This window comes from Pseudonaja textilis, chromosome Z, assembly GCF_049901715.1.
Source record: "Pseudonaja textilis isolate UNSWEBS1 chromosome Z, rPseTex1.2, whole genome shotgun sequence".
Classification (NCBI taxonomy): Eukaryota; Metazoa; Chordata; class Lepidosauria; order Squamata; family Elapidae; genus Pseudonaja; species Pseudonaja textilis.
This window is the reverse complement of record NC_142008.1, coordinates 79,599,937-79,626,235: the sequence shown is the minus strand read 5'-3', so window position 1 is coordinate 79,626,235 and position 26,299 is coordinate 79,599,937. Positions and strand designations below refer to the sequence as shown.

The following is a 26,299-nucleotide window of genomic DNA, read 5'->3' as shown; positions in this document are numbered from 1 at the left end:
ATGAAAAGGCGCCCGGGTGGTTGGCGGATGGGGCGGACGGCAGAGAACGAGCTATGGCGACTCGAGGCAGTCATCCACAGCGGGAGAATGGGCGAAGTCAGACAGATTTGTTAATCATCCCCGTGTTACTCTTGTTCCTCCCAGGCATGACGGGTAAGTAATGGATCCGGGAACAATTAAATGGTAGCCTGGGCAACTATGCATTCAGAAACAACTCGACCAACCCGTTAATTAACCGGGGGTTGCAGGGAGTGGGGGTGGGGGTTGGCTGAAGTTTGAAGGAATTTGCTGATAATGTCTTTTAAATGTTTTTTTTTTTTAAATCAAGGATGTCGGTCGAATTATGTATGCAATCTGAAGTCCATTAAAACGGAGTTTAGCATAAAATTACTCGGAATTTGAATATTTTTCACTTCTTTTTTTTCCTCAAAGTGCTTGCGGTCTATTCATTTACGGTACATATCTTCGGTGAAACTCTTAAAATAAAAGACATGGAATGGAGCTATCCGAAGGCCTAAATCAGGGAATGGCGAATCAGAAATGCTATTAACATAACTGTATGCAAATCAAAACAAGCTGCAAATATACACAAAAAAGAAAACCAAACAGTGGATTCTCAACAGGAATGGAATAGAAATATTTTATTATGCTTTCTTTTATTTTAAAACTTAATATATATTTTACTTATGGATAATAGCATACAGGTATTTTCAGTTTCTTGTTTTGCGTTCATTAATATATGTTTGTTTTAATATAATTAAAATGTATTCTGTTTATTGGATTTAAAAGAAAGCCTTAGGGAACAGTCCTGAGCATAGACCACTAAATAGAAAAAAATGTACCAGACAGATTAGAATAAAGGCACAGCTCCAGAGAATAGAATTATTGTCCCTAGGATTAGGATTGCAGATCTGGAACTGGAACCGTCTAACAGGAGACTTGCATTTTAGAACTGACCAATATATCACTTATGCTTTGGGTAATTCTAAACACTGTTTTCATCCTGTGATAGACAAAATTATATCTGATGCTGGAATATTATAATGATTGTATTTATAGACTTCTGTCTTTTAAAATTTCTGCTCCAACCTCTTTTGAAAAATCAAGACAGGGAATTATGTTGGTTCTCTTTTTGATGTTTAACCCCATAATATGATGGCAGCAGCTACTGTGGATATAGGATGGTATGGGTGGATTATAATTTATAGTTTACATTTTATGGCCCGAATATTCATATAAGAAAGCTAACAGACTTGCAAAGGGGATTTTCATAAAACTGCACATAATTCAGTGAGAAATTTCAAAAGAGTATTTAAATCATTAAATTCAACCTGTTGAAGTCTCCCCTGGATAATTGGTTCCTCTGTAAAACTGTTCTTACTGTTAGGAATTAAAAGACTCACTATAACTTAAATATGTTCTGCAAAGAATTTTCTTTAAGTTCACTCGTGATGCTCTTTCAAGTATTTGAAAAGTAGTATATATGATCTCTCAAGTATTTTATTTTCAAAGCTAAATTTTCCCAGATACCTCAGTGTATCTAAGACACATTTTCTAGCACTTGCTCATCTTCTATTTTCTCTGAATTAAAGACTCAAGGGCAATTTGTATCATGGTTTTTTGTTCTTTGTTTTTTTACCATTAGTAGGATTGCACCTTTGATTCAATTTTGACTCTTGTTGACTGTCTATAGCCTCTATTAACATTCTGAAATAATTCTGTTCTTACTGGAATCCTGCAATCTATGACTTTTCCTTAACCTTTGCTGATACTAAATAAAAGAATAACAGAATAACAAGTGTTATAATATACCTTGGAGGTCTTCTAGTCCAAGCCTGTTTAAGCAGAAGACTCTTATACCATTTCAGACAAATAGTTATAAAGTCTCTTTAAAAGCTTCCACAACTTCCACTGGTTTATTGTTCTCACTGTCAAGAAATTCTAGGTTGCTTCCCTCCTTGGTTAGTTTCCAATCACTGCTTCCTGTCAGTTACTGCTATTGAGCCAAGTTTCAACTAATCTGTATCTGATTATTTTTTTCTAGTCTAAGTGTAAAACCTTACTTTTTCTATATTGAATTTCATTTTGTTAGATAAGGCCCAGTGTTCAAGTCTGTCGAGATCCATTTGGATCTTGCTTATATGATTATCTTTTGCAGGATATTCCCAAGTACTGATGTCAAGCTGATTGGATCTGGATCTGTTTTTCTCTCTCCTTTTTTGAAGATAGAAACCACATCAGCTTTTTTCTAGTCCTCTGGTAGTTCTCCAGTGCTCCAGGATCTTTGAAAGATACGTTTCAATGGTTCTGAGATCATGTCTGTCAGCTTTTTCAGAATCCTGGCATGTAATCAGAATAGTTTACAGAATAATGTAAACCTTGAAGGTCTTTTAGTCCAACTGCCTGCTGAGACAGGAAACCCTATATAATTTCAGATAAATGGTAATCCAATCTCTTCTTAAAAACTTCCAGTGTTGGAGCATTCACAACTTCTGGAGGCAAGATGTTCCACTGATTAATTGTCCTAACTGTCAAGAAATTTCTCCTCAGTTCTAGGTTGCTTCTTTCCTTTATTAGTTTCCATTCACTGCTTCTTGGTACTTTGGAGAATAGCTCCCTCTTTTTTGTGGTTCCCCCTGACATATTGGAACATTGCTATGTCACTCCTAGTCCTTCTTTTCATTAAACCCAATTCCAGCAACCATTCTTTTTATGTTTTAGCCTCTAGTTCCCTCATCATCTTTGCTGCTTTCCTCTGCACTCTTTCACCAAACTGAATCGTACCAGAGGAGCCACTTGGCAGCAAAACTTATGTTCCACATAACCTCAGCAATGCATTTCTCTTGCTTTCTGCAGAAGAAACATTAAAGCAGATGAAGGAGCTGAAGGGAGGATGCTGCAACTTGGCCCCGTTTGGCCTTCCCCACAGCTAGAGAGACCCTTTCCCATCCCGTTCAGTGCCAAAACGAAAGGGGGACATTTCCTCAACAGGAAGCTGTGGTGGAAACATGACAAACAGGTCCTGATGATTTGAACTAATCTAGAGTGGACATCATTTTCTTGCCTATTTTAATTTGAATTAACTAGTCTGTCATTTACAGTTCTCCTATTGGTAGGTTGGGGTATTTTTTCTTTTCAGATACAAAGAAAGAATTAAGGAGGTCTTCTTTTTCCCTGTTTCCTGTCACTTCCTTGCCATCTTCTCGCATTACATTGTTTCTTTGACTTTTTCTTATTTTTTTATATGTTGAAAGAATTTTTTTTAATTTTTTTTTGCCATTTGTTGCAAGTTTTAATTCATTCTGAACCTTAGCTTTCCTCGCTCCAACTTTGCAGATTTGGGCTATATGCTAGTATTCTGCCTTAGTTATGTGTGTCCCTCTTTCCATTTTTTATATTTATTCTTTTTGTCTCTCAATTTATCAGAAAGTTTTTTGTGTAATCATGCTGGGTTTTTCTTGGATTTTTTTTTCTTTTTCAGTGATATTGGGCTGGACTGGGCTTTTATCATTTTTCCAGGGTCTTCTAAGCTTCTTGGGTCATTTTCCCCTTTAAGATTTTCATCCATGAAATCCATGGAACGAACTCTTCTTTTTTGTGGTTGGTACTGTACTATTTTTATCTGAATAAATCTTCCATTTGTCTATTTTGTTAAGGGAACTTTTTAAAACAAACATATGCATAGATTGGCCTCCCTGGTTGAATAGTGATAAATATATTTCATTAACAGTAGTTCTCTCACTTTGCAAAACAGGTCCACAATTTATGAACTTCTATATCATTAAAATATTATAAATATGAAATATTATCAACCAATTTGCCTAGCATCTACTGTATTGAGGAACAGGTAATCCCAACAACAAAGCTAATCTTCAAAACTCTTTGTTAACAATCTATTATTTTTATTTTCTCACAGAAAGTAGAATAGAATAGAGCTGGAAGGGACCTTTGAGGTCTTCTAGTCTAGCCTCCTACTCAAGCAGGAGGGCATTTCAGACAAGTGGCTGTCCAGTCTCTTCTTAAAAACCTCCAGTGATGAAGCATCCACAAGTTCTGAGAGGAAGCTGTTCCACTGGTTAATTGTTCTTACTGCCAGGAAGTTTATCTTTAATTCCAGGTTGCTTCTTTCCTTGATTAGTTTCCATCCAATTTTCTTGTTCTGCCCACTGGTGCTTTGGACAATAATTTGATCCTTTCTTCTTTGTAGCAGCCCCTTAGAAACTGGAATACTCCTATCATGACACTCCTAGTCCTTCTCTACCCTAGCCAAACCCAAAACTTGCAACCGTTCTTCATATGTTTTAGTCTCCAGACCTTTAATCATCTTAGTTGCTCTTCTTTACACTTTTTTTGTAGTATGGTGACTAAAACTGGATACAGTATTCTAGATATGATCTTACTAACCTTTTATACAGTGATATTAATATTTCATGTGATTTTGATTCTGTACCTCTGTTTATACAACCAAGGACTGCATTTGCCATAAAGAAGGGGGATGTCAACATATTTTCTAGCATCAGAAGGCAAGACAAGAAGCAATGGGTGGAAACGAGAGAAGCAACCTAGAACTAAAGAGAAATTTCCTGACAGTGAGACTATTGCAACAGATTGTAGTGAGATTGGAAAATACTAGAAGATTATGCTAGGTATAAACAACCAGGAGAGGAGTTCATTACTGGTTTACCTCATAAAAGACAAGTCAGCCTGGCTGCAAAAAACTTGGGAAGAAAAATTAAAATATTGGAAGAATTTCTACCTGGATGAATTCAATAAGAAATGAACGATGGAGGTCTGCTGTAGCGTCCAATATTTTGTCTTTTACCCCTAATCTTTGAATTAAACATTTTACTGAGTTTGTATAATTTTTATGCTTTGATCATGTGCTGTTATGAAAGCTTGGCAATGACTGTCATTTCAGTGTTCAGTTTTAAAGTACAACTTTAGAAAAATAAGTATAAAAAATGTTCCATTAGCATTATAAAATGTAAATATTTATTGAGGTTGAAAAGTATGTTTTTCTACAGGTGCATCATGCTGTTACCTTGCGAAGAATAACTTAATGTGTCATGATGTTTGTGAACTGGTAAGTTGGTTCTGAATTTATGCCAAACTTTACATTTGAATTGGCATTCTAATGTTATGTATTGCCATGTGTTTATCACTTTTAATGGTGAAGTTTTAAGCCTGAGACCTTTAGTGTCACCCAGATATTTTCATGAACTTATTTGAATTATGAGTGTATTTTAAGTTTAATGAGTAATCATAGTCTTGGTTCTTTCATTTTATGCGGTGACATAATTTATAAACCGGTTTATATTTTTAATTTTGTTTTATATTTTTAAATTCTTTGTATATCATCTTTCTTCTTGCTTTTACGCAGAATGCCACCTAATTCTTAGTTTTACTAGATTTTTGGTATGTTGAATCGCAACTGAAAATTTTAAACAGCGGTTTATGTCTATTGTTACATATAATATGTAAAAATCTTCAGAAACATATTGCTAATAAGCTAGAGACTGATGCATTTGGCAGTTAGATCAATAGGTGACAATGGAATTAAATTAATATGAAAACATAGGGAGATATGGAGAAAGAGGGCTTTATTTGTCAGCGGCTTATGTATTTAATTGCTAGGAAAGAAGGAGGGAAGGAAGGAAGGCCTGCCATTCTTATTTTCCACCATTTCTTAAACCAAAATGAGTGTGTGTGTGTGTGTGTGTGTGTGTGTGTGTGTGTGATGGCATCCAAGGATTTCCCAGGCAGCAGACTGGCTGTGGATCTGCCACTTCTCTCCAGTTATCCAGTATATTCTCTCCCTCCCTCCCCCAATTATGCACAGCTTCTGCTGAGGGCTTCCTCCTCCCAAACTGACATTTCGGAGTCTCGGCAGCCACAGCTGAGGCAGTGAGGGAATGAAAAGGACATCAAGTCTACCACCACCATCCCACATACATACAGAAAAGGAGATTATGGCTGAGAATCATGAGGGGGGCAACCGCAAGTCCACACTCCCCTCTGGAGCTGGCATTGAGCTGCAGCCTTCCCAAGACTGAATGGATTTCCTTCTCACTTCCTCCACTTCTGTCTCTGTGCTGATCTTCTCAGTGGGTAAATCAAGAGACTGCCTGGAGACTGATGACACTGCAGAAGAAGGAATTCTCATTGGTTCTTCTGCTTCTTCTAGTCACTCCCAAGACTGACATTTTAGCAAATGTTAATAGTTTGGTATAGGTCAATCAAATGCCTTTAACTCTCATTTCTCTTCTGAAAAAGGCTTCTCATGGTGACAACCACAGAGAAACCTTAGGAGGCAATCTTGCTTTATATCTAACAAAGTGATTCTTAAACCTTATATTAATTTTAATTTTATCAGGCCATAAATAACAGTGCCATCCAAATTTCAATTCATGACTTTCTAGCTCCAATAGTCTCTTGTTTTGTAGAATTATCTACTTCTTCATCAGTACCAAGCAGCATCTCTCAGATTTTATATTGGAATACTAACCTTCCCCAGGGGCATAAAGTTTTAAAAGAATTGAGTGTTTATTTCAGATATTAGATTCACATGTTGTATGTTCCATAAGATGAAGATCCAGAGAGGATCCATTGCATGGTCAGCAATTTTTTTAAATGATTTTTTTTATTTTTACTATATAAAGAAAAAGCAATGTCTATATAAACATTCTGTTGTCTGTTACAGTTAATTTGGGCAATAGTCATCATAATGTTCATTAGTAGTAATCATATAATAGTATTTTCTCTACATAATATTAATACTGAATTGTTAATATGCAATCATACTAATACCGTGTTTCTCACAAAATAAGGCCGTGTGTTATTTTTTTTTTGGCCCCCGAAAAAGCGGCTAGAGCCATCTTTTCGGGGGGGACTTAATTTCCCCCCCCCCCTTGCATCCTTGGGTGGGTGGGCAGTGACAGCTTGGATGTTGACTTCAGCATTGGTGAGGCACTTCATATTAGGAGACCTTCCGCCACCATTGCTTTCCCTTCTCCCTCGCTGCCGCGGCATTTAGAGCAACACCGTGGCATTTGGCACAGCCACGTGCAGCCAGTCAGGGCTCCTCCCTGCAACCAGAGCCTGGTGGAGACACTCTGCTTCAGGCGCTCCTGTCGCTGTCTTCCCTTTGCCTTCGAAGGCAAAGCCAACTGTTTAAAAATGACACCCTACTACCGGTATGACAAAGCCTCCCCTGCCCGAGAGGGCAGCCCAACCCCACGTGGAGAGGCGAATCTCCCGGGGCCGCGAGGCAAGATCATACTAGGAGTAGGGTGTCGTTTTTAAAAGAATTGGCTTTGCCTTCAAAGGCAAAGGGAAAGCAGCGATAGGCGCGCCTGAAGCCGAGTGTCTCCACCAGACTCTGGTTGCAGGGAGGAGCCCTGGCTGGCCACACGTGGTTGCACCAAACTCCATGGTATTGCTCTAAATGCTGTGACAGCAAGGGAGAAGGAAAAGCAATGGTGGCGGAAGGTCTCCCGATACAAAGTGCCCCACCAACGCCAAAGTCAGCGCAGACAGCACCATATCCGGGTATGCAACAAAAGTACTTCCTAACGGCAAGCCCCCCCCCCCACCATTCCCCCTCATTTCGCATGTTTAATATAGGCCTTAATTTGGGGGGAGGGGCTTAATTTGATTTTATGCCGATAAAACATGCTGGGCCTTCCTATTGGTGGAGGCTGTATTGTTGGAGAAACACGGTAATAAACATATAATAAACCCTCATGGTAAAATTAATCCTCTTATAATTTTAAATGTTCTAATTTCTGTTGCTGTTTGTTAATCATTTATAAAATGAATCTCATGTTTCAAAATATTCCATATCTTCCTTCTCTTTAATTTCAAGTGTTAATCTATCAAGTTCTGCACATTCTAGTATTGTTTTTTTTTATTATTATTATCTTCTCTTCTATAGGGATCTCCACACCTTTCCAATATTGTGCAGATACAATTCTGGCTGCTGTTAACACATGTAATCAGGGGTGGGACTACTGGTTTGGTGACTACGTTTGTGCATGCTTCACTCTTCTCCTTTCCTCTGATTTCTTTTTTTTTTGGAAACAAAGGAGGCTTTAAGAGGAGGGGTGGAATTGTGCTGAAAAGTGAGACTCCAAAATTAAAAGAATGGCTTTTCAAATCCTTAAAAAATTACAATGCCTACAAAAATTACAATCACAACGATCCTGGACCAGCAATTTCTTTTTCTTTTGGGAAAAAACAAGCAGTAGGTATCTGAGTGGGCACCTCCGGCTCTTAATAAGGACCACATTTAAAGTGGGAGTGGATGGGGGTGGAGTTGCCTTCTCCAGGAAAGGGAAGAGAGGGAAGGAAGGAGAGGAGAAGGAGAAGGAGGAAAGGAAGGAGGGAGAGAGGAAGGGAGGAAGGAAGGAGATGAGAATGAGAAGAAGGAGGAAGATGGGAATGAGAAGGAGGTAGGTAGGTAAGCTGTCCACATCTATCCCGACCACACCCAGCCAGCCACATCCACCCCAGCCATGCCACCCAGCCTTCCAAGGTCAACCACAACTCTGAAGGCCCTCAATGAAATCGAGTTTGACACTCCTATTTTAGAGTATCAGTACAATGTACATTGTATAGATAAAACACTATAAAATATGTCTACATATACTTTTGTTTGCATGCAAATTTTATTGAAAGTGGATTGAAGTTCAGCCCTGGTGGGTCAGTGGTTAAAGTATAATATTGCTGGCAAACTGCCCACAATCTGGAGTTTTATCCTTAGGGGCGCAAGGTTGACTCAACATCCATCTTTCCAAAGTCAATAAAATGAGGAGCAAGATTATTAGAAGCAATATGCAAATAATGCTTCTACATTATAAATCACCCAAAGAGTTCTGTAAAGCGCTGTGAAGCTGTATATAAGACTAAAATGCTATGCTGTACTATTTTTACCATGCAATATTTTCTTAACTATTCTTTTAATAGATTTTGGCATCTAAGAGTGATTCACATTTGAAACACCTGTTGCAACGTGCTCCTGAATATTGTCCAGAATCTATGGTAGGTATAATTGTTCTTGCTTAATACATAATGAAATTGTATATTGCACTTTATTTCAACATATGGGGAATCGCAGTAATGTTGATATAGAAGATAAGAAGAGTCATTGTTAGTATCATTGCTGCTGGTATTTTAATATCAGGTAGAGCTTGTGGTTGCCTCAGCTATTGGCCCATGATATTCACTCCCATGAATCCTCATTTACGAATGGAATGGAATGGCTCCATTATATTTGTACCTTGAGGACTGCCTGTACTGAAGCTTGATTGGGAATTAATGGGATGCAGCTCTTTTTGAAATCTGCTAGTTCTTGGAGCAGTCTTGGCACTGGAAAGTAAGGTTAGCTATGATAACATGTGAAATAAAGCCTCCTTTCCATTTTGTTCATCATTCCTACAGCTATATTACAGGCATCCATTTTAAAAAAGGAGACAAAAAGTTGTAGATGTTCCAATATTGGGCAAATCATAAAGACATTCTTAAGTTATTTAAACCAGGGGTCGCCAACCTTTTGGACCTCAGGGACCACCAAACTCATAATTTTAAATCCCAGGGACCACTAACTGGTGGTTAGTTTGTGGGTGGTCATGTGACTGGCTGGGCATGACTTGTATGTAAATATTATAAATATTTATATAAATATTGAATTTTTTATAAAAAAGAGCAACTTTTACCCAAAATCAGGCAAAGCAGGCAGGCAGATTGAGTTGCTCACAGAATCAGGTTAGCTATGATAGTATGTGAATCTCTCACACTAATCAGGAGAAGTGTCTCAGAAATGACTTATTATCAATATCTCTGTGTGGAAATGGACCAGAGTGGGAAACAGTGTAATAATTAAACAACTGGTTGGCAGTGGACCTCTGTAAGCTTCTACAATACACCTTAAGATTAGTTTTAGAGTCCCTAATGCTTATTCTCTATAGCCTGGGGGAATAGTTTGTTGAAGTTTGCTGATGCTTTTGCTTCGTAGCCTCCATGGCCACCATGGACTTTTCATAGTTATGGCCTTGGTTCATATAGATGGGCATACGCTAAACCTAGGCTTCACTTATCATATCTAATGTGAACTGAGGTTAAGGCAAACTTTATTATATAGATTGACCTTGTATCAGGCAGCAACTACTGCAAATGGGAAGTGGTACATTGATATTATGAAGATCAGATCTTGTCTGATCAGATCAGAACAAATCAGATCAGATCAGTACACGGGATGGAATGCAGTATTGGCAACAAAAGTGAAGTCACCTTGTAGAACAGGGGTCGCCAACCTTTTGGACCTCAGGGACCACCAAACTCATAATTTTTAATCCCAGGGACCACTAACTGGTTCTGTGGGCGTGGCCTAATTTGTGGGTGTGGCTTGGTGGTGATGTGACTGGCTGGGCATGGCTTGTATGTAAATATTATAAATATTTATATAAATATTGATTTTTTTTTATAAAAAAAGAGCAACTTTTACCCCAAATCAGGCAAAGCAGGCAGGCAGATTGAGTTGCTCACAGTATCGCAGATTCATTCAGAAATCTATCTATCTGCCAACAGCTAGCCCAGTCTGTCACATAAAATTTGCTTGCAAGCAAACTCACAAAATTAACTCACAGCACATCATGTATGTCAATATTGAACTTTTTATGTAAAAAAAGGGCAACTTTTACCCAAAAACAGGCAAAGCAGGCAGACAGATTGAGTTGCTCACAGAATCATTCAGTGATCTATCTATCTGCCATCGGTTAACTCAGTCTCTCAAATTTGCTTGCCGTGAGTCTGCACTGAATTTGTTTGCAAGCAAACCTTCAGTCCTAAGGGAGGTTCGGCTGTGCTTAAAAGCAGAGCTGAAGATCTAAAAACTTGCTAGAAAGCAAGAAATCCAACCATTTCCTGCTTCCTAGCCAATCTAAATGTCCTGGCACAGCATAACAGCTGATGGTCGGGGAAAAAGCAATTTAGCAGGCAAGTTTGCCAGGTAAGGAGTGGGCGGGGAGGGTTCCCGCCAGCCATGTGGGCGGTGCAGCCTAGTGTTTCTGCGCAGCCTGGGTTAATTGCTTTGTGGGGTGCTCTGGGGGTAAGATTTCTCTGCGGCCCAAAATTTTCTCACGGCTCACCAGTGGGCTGCAGCCCACCGGTTGGCGTTCTAGAAACTGGTTAACCTTTTGTTTCTTCTTATATGATCTCATGTCTATCATTACCCTGACTTATTGCCTTCTCTTTCCTCCACCAGAATATTGCAAATCCCAAGCACGTATCTTCCCTTTTCCAGGTTAAATTATCTATTTATGCAATGCAATAAGTCATTCCTCCAAATAACTAGTAGGTTTGAATCTCCTGATAACTTTGCATTCAGTACACTAAAGTCAACTGAATTGTATACATTATCTATCTATCTATCTATCTATCTATCTATCTATCTATCTATCTATCTATCTATCTATCTATCTATCTATCTATCTAATCTATCTAGATCGATCCCGTCTAGTGGCCTCCAACCCATGCACATATTTCTACTCAATGTCTTGCTGTTACCTAGCAGAGAAAAGAAACACAAGTTAGGCCAAAACCTAGTGCAGCAGCCCCCAACCTTGATTTCTGTTCTGGAGAGGAGCAGGTGACCCCTTCCCTACCGAACTTCCATCCAACCATCCGAATTATCGAGACCCATAGTTCCCAAATTGTGTGCAGTGGCATCCCAGTGAAATCATAGGTGCTTTGGGGGTATTTTAAATTTCCAAAGGAAACACAGCTGTTCGGTATTTTTTTCAGCCTAGGTGTACTGTGAAAAAATTTGGAAACATTAAGAGTACTATTAATTGAGAGAATTTGGGAGTGTTGATCTACAGCAGAGCAAGAAAGATGATAAGGGGTCTGGAACAGTGGTGGGATTCAAATAATTTAACAAGCAGTTCTCTGCCCTAATGACTGGCTGGGTAGGTGTGGCATGGCGATCATATGACTGGGTGGGCATGGCCAACTTGATGTCATTCATCACACCCAGCCCTGCCTCTTGCCACTCGCCTCAAAGGCAGAGTGGGATTCAGTCTGTTCAAACCAGTTCGGGCTAATCCCACCACTGGCTGACCCTGCCTCACTCGTTTTTTGGCCCATTTTAAAGTCCACAAGTCTTAAAAGTTGCCAAGGTTGGATACCCCTGAGCTAGATGTTCTGATAGATCAGTGTTTTTCAAATTTAGCAACTATTAAGATGTGTAGGCTTCAACTTTCAGAATGCTGTCCGGGCAATTCTGGAAGTCTACACATTTTAGGATTGCAAGTTTCAAAAACCCTGTCAAAAATGGGCAAATTAAGATACTTTTTAGGATCTGTGCTTTAGTCTCCTTTAAAAAACATATTACAGATTATCCTGAGCAGCTTATCTATGAAGGAAGACTCTAATAGAAACATGCTTTATGCATAAAAATATAGAAAGGCATCTAAGAATCACTAGTCTTCCCACCTTCATAGACCATAATTTATGAGAAGAAGTTCTTAATGATCTCAACAGAATTTTCTTCAGCTCTGCTTTGCCTGAATATAAAATATCTATGTTCTGTCATTGAGCTGTGATCATTCGGGCCCTACAAATAGACACAAAATTCTCTCAATCATAAAAATTGTCCTCCATTCTCTTTATCTATAGAATGGGACCCTAAAAATAGACACAAAGTTCTCCCTATCATAAAACTCCTCCTCTGCCTTTATTTATATTCTGGAATAGTCAGATAATGATGAAAAGCTGAACAGGACAGATACATGGACAGACATTATTAATGATCTGATTTATTCTAGAACTGTTATCACTGGAAAAAAATGGACTTTTACACTGATACTTAAGATTCCTTCCCTACCCCACCCCATTACTTTGGGGGGGGGGGGGGTCTCTTGGTTTTCCTCCCTCCTTTCCTTGATTTCTTTCCAAAGAGGCTGCTTGTTGTCCAACTAAATGTGCTAGAGACAGATATGTGTTTTAAAGCACAATCTGTTTTGCAAAGAGATGTACTGATATGAGGAAAAGTCCAAGTGGGTGGAAGGATTTTTGATCCTCTTTCAAGCTTATTTTCTCAGAATTGGTTCTAAAACTGGATGTAAAGTTTATTGGTATAGAAATTGTAATTGAAGCAAAGAAGGAAGCAGGGGGCTTTAGGAGGACCACATTACGGCAATTCAAATTTTTGATGAAGTTTTCTTGTTTTCCTTATTTTCATATCTTGGCTTTAAATCAACCCAAAGACATTACATTTGTGGAATGTAATCTATATATGGGGTATGGGAATTTATATCATTTTTCCCCACAAAGTTTTGCTATAGTCCAGGTGTTACTATGCTTAGTATGCAATTTTATTCTATTTCATATGGTTGTGTAATAATTCAAATTCAGAAAGGGGAATATGCTCTGGAGTGAAAGCTCACTTTGTGTTTGCCAGCAAATGTTTAAAAGATTTGTGCAGCAGGGCAGGAAAAAGCACAATGGATGTGAGATATTGAGAGGTCTGAAGTGTGTGCCCACACAAGCTACGAATTCCTTTCAAATCCAGATTTTGTACAGCTTCAAGAGAGGTAATTGAAGATTTGAATCTTTATTTTTCAGTCTCTTTTTTTGCTGTTTTGGGGCTGTTTTCTTGGGCCTTTTCTGGGCCATTTTTGGCCATTTTTCAGGTGAAAAAATGGCCTGAACATGGCCGAAAAATGGGCTGAACAATGGCTGAAAAATAGGGATTTCAAACCTTCAATTTTTGCTGTTTTGGGCCCATTTTGCAGGCATTTTTGGGCTGTTTTGGGCTGTTTTTCAGGCAAAAAAACCAGCCTGAAATTACCTGAAAAAAACCCTGAAAATTGGGCCCCAATATAGCCAAAATGGAAGGTTTGAAATCGTCATTTTTGGCCTGCTTTTTGGCCCATTTTTTGAAAAGTGGCTGAAAACAGCCTAGAAAATGGTGCAGAAAATGACCCAAAAATGGCCCAAAAAACAGGCCAAAAATGGGCAGGGGCGGGGCCAGTCACTGATGGGATTATCCAGTTTGCCAAACTGGGCAGAATTTTTACAACTGGTTCACCCGAACTGATCCAAACCAGCTGAACCCTATCTCTGGTCTGGAGGTGTGATGTATTTTTGCAGGAACTAGGTATGTCTACTCTAACAAAGAGAAGAAATTTAGGGGTGATGTTATAGTTGTCTTCCAGTACTTGTGAGGCTGTCATAGAGAAGAGCAAGGTTGGCTGATCTCCAAAACACCTGAGGACACCTGAGGACAAGACAAGTAATATGTGGAATTTTATTAAAAAGAAATCCAACCTAAGATTAAGAAGAAATTTCCTGACGGAGAGAACAGTTAATCAGTGGAATCCATAAATTGTGGGTGCTCCTTCACTGGACATTTTCAAGAAGAAGTTGGGCAATCCATATCTGGCGTAATAGTATAAGATCTTCTGCTCGACAGTGGTTTGCACCTCCAAAGTCGCTTCCAACCCTGTCATTCTGTGTATTCTATGTACATACAGCTTTCTTAGTTAAGTCTCAGGAAGGTTATAATTAATTTACCCTCTAATTTCTGACATACTGTATATGGAAAAAAATTTGTACAGCTTTTCCCAAACCAAGTACAATTTGGGGGACTTAAATTCATGGTCTCCAAGTTTCTAGCCTGATCTTTAATCGCTACTAATTCATATACTTTTAAATATGCTAATGTTTCCAATACAAATATTTATCTTGTTTAAATATTTCTTTAAATTTCTGTTTTATTACTTAGTAATGATAAAATTGTTCTTTACAGAGAGAGGTTTGGGGCTGTATAAATTCCTCTTTGCCAGGTAAGAGTATTATTATGTATAAACTTAATAGGATGTTGAACTCATGTTTCGATTATCAGGTTTGTACTTTTTTGGGTTTCTTTTTTTACATGAGCAGCTCAACTGTGCAGTAGATACCAAGTAATTTTTTTGCATAAAATTTAATATATAGGTCTCTTGTATGGTACCATTGATCACAACTGTGGCTATAGATATACACATAGGTGCCTAGTAGCCTCTCTTTCCTTGCACATTTTTTTTGCCTATGTATCATTCCTTTCTGTTCCATGGAACAGGTGTAACTTCACTTATGAACATTCATTCAGTGACTGTTTAAAATTACGACAGTTCTAAAAAAGTGGACTTATCCATACCCAAAGTTATAGCCATTGTAGTACCACCACCGTCACATGATCAATAGTATTTTGACAGCCCACCCACACTTAACAACTGCAGGGGGACTGCTACCTCTATCTCCCACCCATTATATGCCCTTTTGGCTCCTTGCACAATGACAGCTGGTAACAGTACTGGGGCTGGAACTGATATAGAGGTCTAGACCCTATGGCCTAAGTGACGGTACTGTGGCTGGGGCTGATTAGAGGTCTAGGGCCTAAGGCCAAAGATCTTAGCTACTGCCTCCAAGTCACTACTTAAGCTTCAGTACTGCTGCTGCTGCCACAAAAAAATGCCCTCTCAATCCTATACCAAAGGCAATCATGCCAGCACCATTGCGCAAAGCTCCAATTGCTCCTCCTTAGACTCTGCCGCATTCATGAAACTTTGTTTCTTCATACCATTCTCCAAGACACGGTCTTCATTCTTTCTCTAAGTCACATGTTTCACTTCTTTTCTAAGCCATGGATTGTATTTCTTCTGCAAGCTGTATGCCCCATTCTTTCACAAAGAAGAAATTAGTTTAAATAATAATCTTGCTATTTGGAGAAGAAATTGTAACTTTAGAGAATTAGGCATTAGGAGCATAATGCTTCTGCCATTTTCAAATAATGCACCTGTTCCGTGCAACCTGGAGGAGACCAGAGGATTTCTGAAGGTTAGAACCAAGTGCACCTATTAGATAAGGAATGGGATGCGCTGCTCAGAAAAGGAATGGAAACAATCTGCTTTCTTTCATATGTCCCTATTGATTTCTTCCTCCAAGAAAATATTTTTGTTAATGCTCTTAACAACAAGCAGAATAAACTTTATTACAGTCAATGTCCAGAGCAAGGAAAAAAGAAAAATATTGAAAAATATCTATTTCATACACATTTTAACTGTATAAAATACACCTAATACAAAACAGCATAAAAATACAGATACAATCCCTATAAAACCTGTTGAGCTGATCTCACTAACTAAAATTATTAAAACTACTATATATAAAACTTTAATTTGCTTGCTAATTTATTTTTTGTTGAATGCGCATCAGAATAAGAAAAATAAGTGATAGCTTTATGGCATACAGTGTTAAAGAAGAGAAAACATAGAAGTTTGACTTGCTAAACTTGCTGATAGTTTCAATCCACAAGGCTTTTGTAAGACTTCATAGCAAAAGCTCACAACTTGTGCCAAATATTAAGCTGTTTTCCCTCAGTAATAGCTGAAAAAGATTAAATTTTGTGGACCACCTTTATTAGAGGTATAGTTCAGTGTCTGCTTGCTCATAAAAAGTAGATCTTAGAAAAACGTAAGCCATTGATTCTATAATTATTAGCCTCCAATGTAGATCAGACTAGGAAATTAAGTCATGAATACTAATACAATTGGAGGACAGGTAGTCCTTCAATTATGACCACAATTGGGACTAGAGTTGCAATAGTAAGTTGGTGAGGTTGTACACTGAGATGTTATATGATTGCATCAATGTATGACAACAATCCCAGCTTTCCCTGGTCGTGGTGATTAATCAAGAATCATTAGGTCATTAAGTAAGTACCTACCTCAATCCAAGCTATTCTAGGCTTGGTCATACCTAGCCCCATGCCTTGGTAAAGTAAGGAACTATTTCCAGCTCTCCCCCCCCAAACCTGTTTCCGCTCCCATATCTGTCCTTTTACCGCCTCGTGTCCTACCATGCTGGGTGGCAAGCAAGGCTGCATGACTCTGGGGTTGCTTGCCATACCTCTACTGAATGGTCGTAATTTCAGGATTACCAATGCAACCTTTATTATAAGGTTATAATAACAGAATCTTACAAGCCTGAATGTGTTTCCCTCCTCTCTCCCTTTACTTTTGTTAGAGCAAAGGAAGATCTTGTCTGAGACACTTGCTTGGATTACTGTTCTGCCTCAGACTCAGCTTTCTTTTATTTGGTCATTGCCTTAGTAAATGATTCTTTCTTCTGTTCATGGTTATTCTTTTCACCCATTACAATTTTCTCTTTTCCATATTGGCATCCAGTATTGCAGAGTGGAAAGATGTGTTTGTAAACATAATTTTATGTAAACAATAGGCTGGGCACCATTAATAAATATAAGTATGGTGCTTGAGCCATTTCCTCCTTGTATTCCGCATCAACTATTTTTTTAACCATACACATGGCATCATCATATACCAGTTGGCATAGAAATCTAAGTGAGAAGCCATAGGGAATGAGCTTTTGCTCAATTAGCAACAAATTGCCAATTTTCTTTCCAAGTATAGGAATTAATATTTTTTTCTATTTCATTTTGAAGTTTGTATCGATTTTTTGAATCTTTTCTTTCTCTTCTAAAATGCCAGCAATTTCTAATTTTGTTTCAGTTTCAAATTTGATAATCATTTTCTCAGTATTTTCATTTAGGCCATTAAAAATATGCTGAACAGACAGAGCTCAGACAGAGCTATAGTGTCTGGATGTCGTGCATCCCCTTCCACTTGTGACTATATGACTGTAATTTTGTCACTTGTATCCCTACGATTTATATGGACTGTTTCCTAGTATGATTTGATTGCTTATTGTACCCTATGACTATTATCAAGTATTGTACCTTATGCTTCCTGACTCTCAACAAATGCATCTTTTCTTTTGTATATACAGAGAGCATTTGCACCAAGACAAATTTCTTGTGTGTCCAATCACACTTGGTCAATAAAAGAATTCTATTCTATTCTATTCTATTCTATTCTATTCTATTCTGTTCTGTTCTGTTCTGTTCTGTTCTGTTCTGTTCTGTTCTGTTCTATTCTATTCTATTCTATTCTATTCTTCTATTCTATTCTATATTTGAGTACTCTCCAATCTGACCTAGAGCTATTTATGGTATTTTGGGGTATGGTCATGCTGCCAGTTACATTTAGTTCAAATATTAAGCTAACAGGTCTGTATTTTCCAGGTTCCCCCTTCCCTTTTTAAAGATGGGGGGTTTCTTCCAATCTCAATTTTGTCTTAAATGATAGTAATCTAAAACCATAAACTGTTATAAAATCAAATCTATAAAAAGTAGTAGGGTTAATTAAAAATTAAATATTTCATTAAATTTCAAGCATTAAAGAAAATATTACTAAGATAAAGTACTGTGCTAAAAATTAAGTGTAGTTATTTAGAGAAGCAGTTCGTTTCAGTGGTTAAGAAACCAAAGAGTTTCTATCCTGCCTTTGGCATGAAAGCCAGCTGTATGACTTTGAATCAGTCATTCTTTCTCAGCCCAACAGATTTGTTGTAGGGAAAATAGGAATAGGAAGGAGTATTCGGTATGAACACTGCCTTGAGTTATTTATAAAAATAATAGTGGCAGGATTAAAAAATGTCTAAAAATATTAAATCTAAAAATCAAACTGAATACTACAAAATATAAGACATACTTCCCCCCCCCCCCCGGAGGGTGAAAATTAGGGTGCCTCTTATACATTAAATGTAATCCCGCCCACCTGCTGGCCCCCACCTTTTGACCATTTTCGCCTTCCATGCGTCACATTTTAGACCTGTTCCAGGTTGCAGGGATTGCCACAGACCATCGCCTCCTCCATGCCTTGGGTTTTTGGCCTCTGTTCAGGATTATCGCTGCTGCTTGGAACAGCCCAAAAATGCGACACCCAAAAGGTCAGCTGCATGGTAGAAGCTGCCTCTCTGCCCCAAAGAGGCGCATGCGCGCTCACAACCAGCGAACCTGTTGTTCTTTGGGAACAGCTGATTGGGGTATTCTGGGAGGCCAATCTTCCTGCCAATCAGCTGCTTGTGCTAAATCAGGCTGCGATAAGGTGCTGAAGCTGACCAGGCTGTTTGCTAAGGATGCTAGCCAGATGAATACTGATGGATGCTGGTAGGCAGAGACAGATTTTGTTTTCTTATTTTTCTCCCCCCAAACTAATGTGTATCTTATACTTCGTAGTGTCTTATACTCTGAAATATATGGTAATTGGAAATTACAGTATCCTTATCCAGCATGAGTCATGTGAAACAGCATTATCTCTGCAATATCTTATTGAATGGGTGCTGCTGCATGTTGTATATATCATGATATGGTTAGGGTGACAAAATTATAGGGAAATGCAGAATTTTTATACAATCCAGTGAATATTTAAAAAAATCAAGAACTGCAAATTTCTCTGTACAATGAGGAGAGGAAGCTAGGCTTGCAGTTTCAATTTGCGTGGCATTGTGCAGCCCAAATTTTCCTGGAAAGGGATTTGTCTAGAGACTAATCCATTATTAGAGGCAGGTGTTAAAAGTGAGTGTGAACAAAGGCCTTTCCAGGGTAGATTGAGAAATTAGGCACTTCCAAACCCATATACAAAGAATGCCTCCTGAATTTAGTGTGGTTTATTTTGGCAGCAATATATTAGATTTGTAGTGCAATGTTTTGGAAAATGTTGCCTTTGAGTTTTTTGATAATTAAAGGATATACCTTTAATATATATATATAAGAATGGTTTCATAATGTATTTTTTTTCTTCAAAGGTGTTTTGAAAAAATCTGATGGCTGGGTTGGCTTAGGGTGCTGTGAATTAGCCATTGCAATAGAATGTCGACAAGCATGTAAACAGGTAAGTGTTGTTAGATTATCTCTTTTGGGGGATGTATATATGGTGCTAATATAAGAAAAAAAATAGCAAAATTTAACAGCACAGATCTGCCTTCTGAAACATTTTTATTCTTTGAAGTCTTTTCTCCATGTTTTCTGCTACAAATTGTTTTGAACAAGATGCATTGCAACATGTAAGTTCCTTTCACAAAATGGTTTTTTTCAGTGGATGTGTTCTTACAAAAACAGTAATCTACAGAAAGGGGTTAAGGAGAAGTGTGTCCCACTTTCTTACTGTATAGTAATCAGAACTAGAGAACTTGCTTATTAATCAAAACTATAGAATTACCTTTGGCTTAATATGTTGGTTGGACCAGACATGTGGATTTGAGAGCCTCTGATGTCCCTTCCAACTCCCAATTCTATTCTGTTGTTCTGTTATTCTTTCTATGATCAGGTATATCCATTCTATCAAGTCCAAGGAAAGTCTAGGAGATTGGTCTATATCAGGGATCTCCAATCTTTTAGACCTCAGGACCACCAAATTCATAATTTTAAATCCCACGGACCACTAATGTGAATCCAGCATGCTGCTCGCTGAAGTGCCTAGACTCCCACTGATGAGATGGGATCCTTCAGGCACTTAGCTTGGCTGCCTGTTTCTGCAACCTTAAATACTCAGAGTCTTTTGGACCCATTTCCCACAGAAAATAAAACACTGGGACCTCTCATCTCTCTTTCTCTCTCTCATCTCTCTCTCTCCCCTCCCCCCCTCTGTCCCTGGAGGTGTGGGGGGAAGGAACCTCTGAACTGGTACTGGGTAGTGGGAATCTGATGTCCGGAGGCCGACAAACCATGTGCTGAAGACCAGATGGCTGGCAGGGACGTGGAACAATGGGTAATATTGGCGGTGGATGGACTGATTGCACGCGGGAGATCGCGGCATTGGAACCCTTCCCAGGTGTTCCCTGGCCTGAAAGGGGGTGGGGTTGGTGGGAAAGCAGCCTCTGAACTGGTGTTGCCTCTTGCCTTTGTGCATTGAAGAGGCTGAGTGGCTCCCAGCGATGCCCTCAGGTGAAGATGTTGGAAGGGGGAGGCTCAATCCCCTCAGGAGCTGCAAAGCGCTCACTGCCCCTTTGGCAGCTGCCAAGCATCTTTCCCGCTGGGCATGTGAGCACTTCTGGCGAGGAGGAAGAGAACCATAGTGGGAGGAGGCTTGGCGGATGCCAGACGGGGAGTGAACGCTTTGCGGCTCTGGGGGGGTGTCAAGCCTCCCCTTCGCAACATCTTCATCTGAAGGCATTGCTGGCAGCTGCTTCCTGCGGCTCAGGAGGTCTGTGCTCTTCCTGCTGCTGCTTGGCCTCCTCGATGCGTGGAGGCAGGAGGCAGCAACCACGACACGGGTTTGCTAGGGAAACTGCAGGATTGCCCCACCTCCCCGCCAGCCATCTGGTCTTCAGCACTTGGCTCATTGGCCTCCAGACATCAGATTCCCATCACCAAGCACCAGTTCAGAAGTTCCTTTCCCCCAACTCCGATCCCCTCGCAGGCCAGGGAACACCCGGGAAGGGCTCCAATGCCGCAATCTCCCGTGTGCGCATCAGTCCATCTGCCACCGGTATCACCTTTGTTGCAGACAAAGGTACGCTGCGGACCACCAAAATTTTCTCACAGACCACCAGTGGTCCACGGACCGCCAGTTGGCGACCTCTGGTCTAGAAGACCTCCAAGATGCCTTCCAACTCTGTTATTCTATATTCCATGTTCTATATAATCTGAACTCTGAATGAACTATTTCTATGGAAATTTAAAATGAAATCTACAAAAAGTTTTCAGATTCTGCTTCTGCGGATAAAAAAAATAACAATTGTTCTGAAGTTCCACAACTCTTTAGCTTTTCCATTTTCAGTTATTTTATTTTATAGTGCCATTAATTCTTGCTTGCAGGTGAGTGGTATTTCTTCAAATAATGATATAAACCAATTGCCAAAATGATTCACTATAGTACCTGTAAAAATTATGACATGCTTTTTAATGAAAAATTGGAGAAAGTTGGAAAAGTAGCTGAAAACGAATACATTGTGGGATTTCTAAATAAAGGCTGATCTTGGCTCATAACACATCAAATAAAACTAAGGTTGAAAAGAAAAGGGTGTTAATAATTGATGTGACAATACCAGGGAGTAATAGAAAAGAAGACAAAGAATTTGAGCAAATCAGAAAGTATCAAGATCTGAAAATTAAAATATTATACCGTAAATGTACCTTATTGGTCCCAGTGGTTATCAGCACACTGTGTGCCATATCAAAAAAGTTGAACAGCAGAAAATCTGCACATTGATAAAACTTCCATCTGTGAATTGCAAAAGGTCACACTCCACATATATATACATGGATACATTACAACATCCTAGGTTCTTGGGAAGAATGTATTGTGTATGAAGGCCAATAGGAGCTAAAGATTTGGCAGCTGTGACTCCATATTGTGATAATGATGATATTATCTGTTGAGTCATGCCCGACTCTTGGTGATTCTATGGCCCAGGTTTCTCCATATCTTCGACCTTGCACTGCTTCTTTGAGTTTTTCTATGCTCTGGGTGATGTCAGCTTTGATAGTGTTCATCCATCATGTTGGATCACTAACGCTTCATAATTGCTTTCTTCAGTGAATGCTGTCTAAGGAATATGCAGGGGTCTTCTCCAGCACCCTAGCTCAAATGAATCAATTTTCTTCCTTTCGTGCTGTTTTAAGGTCTAACTTTCACAACCATATGTAGCTATGGAGGACACAATAAAGTAGACTAACCCAGCGACCCACAATCTTTTGGGCACAATCTTTTGGAGGGTGGTTTTTCCACAACTGAAGGCTTCTCGTGCTGACTGCATCCCATGGATGGGGCATCACTTATTGGTGTGGCCGGTTTCTGGCATGCTAGGACCTGATGTTGGTCATGGACCAGGGTTTGGGAATCCCTGAACTAACCTACCTTTGGTTGCCAAACTGATGCCTTTCTTTTCCATATTTGGCTCATGTTCATGATTTGTGTGCGACAGAGTGCAATCCGACATTTTATGTTTGTGTTGCATTTACCACTTTGAGCAATCTCTTCAAAACGTTAAATTCATTAGAGAAATAAGGAAAGTGTATATCAAAGTATATGAAAGATTGTTGATGTTTCTTTCTCCAATCTTTATCCTGAATTTTGATTTTTCAAGATCTAGTTTCCTCATGAGGCATTTTAACATACAGATTGATTAAGAAAGGGGAAGGAATGCAACTTTCTCTATCTTAAGCCAATCAGTAGCTCCATATGGTGGCTTTCTGATTTGTGTACATAGATTTCACTTACTTGACCAAATCTGCTGATATTCTCAAGTTTGTAGGACTCTCCATCACTTCTCATGATCCATACAATGGAAGTCTTTCTTATAGTTGATGAAACATTTAAATGATCTTTTGATATTCACAAGATTTTTCCATAATCCAGTGCTAATTTCAACATGGTCGTGGGTGCCATGACCCCTTTGGAAGCTGGTAATCTAGTAATCCATTTTGAAGGTTGGTGCTATTGTTGTATAATTTTAAATAAATTTAAACACTGAGTGTTTCCAATCCTTTGATGACATGTCTCTAATGACACTGGTGATACAGCTCTCGGTAATTTGCAGGGATAATGTCAACACCTGGAGCCTTGTTGCTTGGCAGTTAGTTTATCACCCATATGATCTCCTGTTCAAGGATAGACAATTCTATTTCTATTTTCTTGTCATCTTTAGGCTGGGCCCCTTTGCTACCTGTATACGGTTCTTCTGTATATTTTCTCCAATTCTTGATGCCTTGTTGGTTGGACAGTTCTTTTCCTTGCTTGTTTTTAATGACACCTTTATGAGCAACAAAAGGTGCTTATATCTTTTTGATTTACACAAAAGCATTCCTCATATAACTGTTCATATGGTCCTTTGTCCCAGTAAATTTCATTGTCCTTCCTTTGCCTCTGGAAAGCTACATTCACTCTTCTTGCTTCTTTCCATTTGCCTCTTTTCTTGGCTGCTTTTCTTTGCTTAGCTATTTTGATGGTTTCATCTGAGAGCAACTTGCACTTTTTGTCTAGCTCTTATATGGTATGTATTCTTTTGCAATTCTAATAATGGTTGTTTGAATTTCCTGCTATCAGGCATCTTCTTAGCAGTGAATTCAAATCTATTTTTTTTCTCAGTTGCATATGTAGTAGTGATTTTGTTGACATCAAACTTTGCTGATGCCTTTTTGATTTAGTTTGACTTTAATCTTTGCCAGCAACAATTAATGATTTGAGTCACATTTAGCACTTGGATATATCAAGAACAAGGATTGAACTGGCCATATGTAACTGCATAGGACATAGTCAATCTGATTATGGATCTCACTGATTATTTGGTGAGGTCCAACTGTATAAGCGGCAGTCGTGCTGTTTGAACCATGTAACTATGGTCCTAAATAGATTTTCTTGGCAAAATTGTACCAAACAATCACCTGCATTGTTCCTCTCACCAGCCCAAAATGATCAGTGATGCCTGTCTCTGCTTGTTGGCCAACTTTTTCACTGAAGTCACCCAAAATGTAAACAATGTCTTTTTGGGGGTACTTGTTTCAGAATTTCTTGATCTATGGCATAAAAGCCCTCTATTTCAAGCTCTCGGCAATTGTTGGGATATAGACTTGGATAACTGTGATGTTGAGGGGATTGGCATGAATTTTAATGGTTATAATTTGGTCGTCGACAGTTGAGAAGCTTTCCACTGCTCTAGCAAGTTTCTTGCTTACGATAAACATCACTCTATTTGTTTTCCTGGTATCACGTCCTGAATAATAGACAGTGAAATCCTCAGACTAGAAAAAGTCCCTGTCTGACTAGTGTAGCTTACTGACACAAAGAGATCAATTTCCAACTTGATCATTTCTCATTTGGCAATATCTAATTTACCCTGCCTCATTACTCCGACATTCCAGGTGGCCATCTGATATATCTCTGTACAACACAGACAATTACTAACACCTCTGGTTCCCTCAACAACTAAGATTCCTTTTGTCCTGTCGTTGGGAACCCAATCTGATATGTTTGAGAACCTTTCCATAGAAATTTCTTGGCAAGTTTTTTGTGAAGTAGATCACCGGGTCTTTCTCCAGCCCTGTCACTCAGTTTTTGACAGCTGCCCAGGGACAGCAACTGCCGTGGTTCATGTTAACCTACGTGATGACCAATCTGGTATGGAATTCCTTTCCTGTTGTCTTATCATGGTAAACGGGTTGTGGATACTCTTAATCTGGCTCCTTAGTTGAGACCTGTCTGGCTTGTGTGACTCTAGTGGCATACCTCCAGCATAGCTCTCAACCTTAACAGAACATATAAGTTTCTCTCCCACAACGAGGGGGTATTTACATGGAGGGGGGGATATTGTGAACAGACAATAATTATTATATGTAAAATTATTATTTTTTTCTTGTAACTGACATTGGGGAACCTATTAAATACTGCTTCATATTTACAATAGTGGCGAATATCTGTAGCTTGGATGTAGGATGAGGGTGAAAGTTCATTCTCTGAGTTTATGGGTTGCTTTCTGAATGTTTCATTACTAAACTAGGTAACACCTTCGGTGGAGTTTAACTCTGTTGAAGAGGTTACTTAGCCTGGTAATGAAACAGTTGGAAACCAACCCACAAGCTTGGAAAATGAACCCTCACCCTCACTGCATCACATTTTCCCCACAAAACAACCCTGTGAAATGGGTTGGACTTAGAGTGAGTGACTCGCCCAAAGTCAGTCAACCAGCTTTTATACTTAAGGGAAGCCAGACTCTTGATTTCTAGGTCAGCACCTTAACCATTTTACTGAAGTGGTTTTCAGAGTCTTACTCTGTCTTGTAGTTTTATTTATAACTGAAAAATTAAGATTAAAGGTGAGGAACCTGCAGCTCTCTGTATTTTCTTGGACCACATTCATTATCGTGCCTCTATGGCTAATATGATAGAAGATATGTTTAGCAGCATACAGGGAGGGGAGAATCTTAGACATTGTATATGTGTTTATTTTGTGTTGACTAGGCACCTTTTCAAGTCTCTTCCTCCCTATTTTTGTGAGCATCTGAGTTCCTAAATTAATTAGCATCTCCCAGCTATTGTCACCATCCACCAGAACTGGAAGGATTGATTAAATTCCAAGATTTAGAATCATGCACAGTAAATGATTCAGATGTAGTGCTATAGTAGAAATATAGCTGGTGACATTTTAAAATTATCACGATTCTTATCTATATACTTTCTAAATTCTGTTTTTGAATAGTCTGAAAAACATATTGATAATATAATTTATTTTAGGCATCTTCAAAAAACGATATCTTGAAAATTTGCAGGAAAGAATATGAGGTAAGCATTTTGCAGATATTATTTTCTTCATAAGTAGTCTTATTTGGTATAGATTGATTATAAAGTCTGTCTATAGTTTGTAGAAGAAGGTCATGCTATTTTTAACACTATTAGGTTAGCTTT

The 26,299-nt window shown here is 38.8% G+C and overlaps 1 protein-coding gene across 2 annotated transcripts in view; it reads left to right on the top strand.

The window, feature by feature from the left end:
- RECK (reversion inducing cysteine rich protein with kazal motifs) overlaps window positions 1–26,299 on the top strand; it is a 113,198-nt gene continuing 86,899 nt past the window's right edge. Inside the window, exons 1-6 of one of the 2 annotated variants that reach the window (XM_026702350.2) lie at window positions 1–153; window positions 5,025–5,083; window positions 8,965–9,039; window positions 14,807–14,843; window positions 19,705–19,790; window positions 26,129–26,176. In XM_026702350.2, coding sequence (XP_026558135.2) covers window positions 54–153; window positions 5,025–5,083; window positions 8,965–9,039; window positions 14,807–14,843; window positions 19,705–19,790; window positions 26,129–26,176 — 405 coding nt within the window. In that variant the 5' untranslated portion in view covers window positions 1–53. Of the gene's footprint in view, window positions 154–5,024; window positions 5,084–8,964; window positions 9,040–14,806; window positions 14,844–19,704; window positions 19,791–26,128; window positions 26,177–26,299 lie in introns of those variants that run through there. The other variant, XM_087917685.1, reaches the window with a different exon arrangement.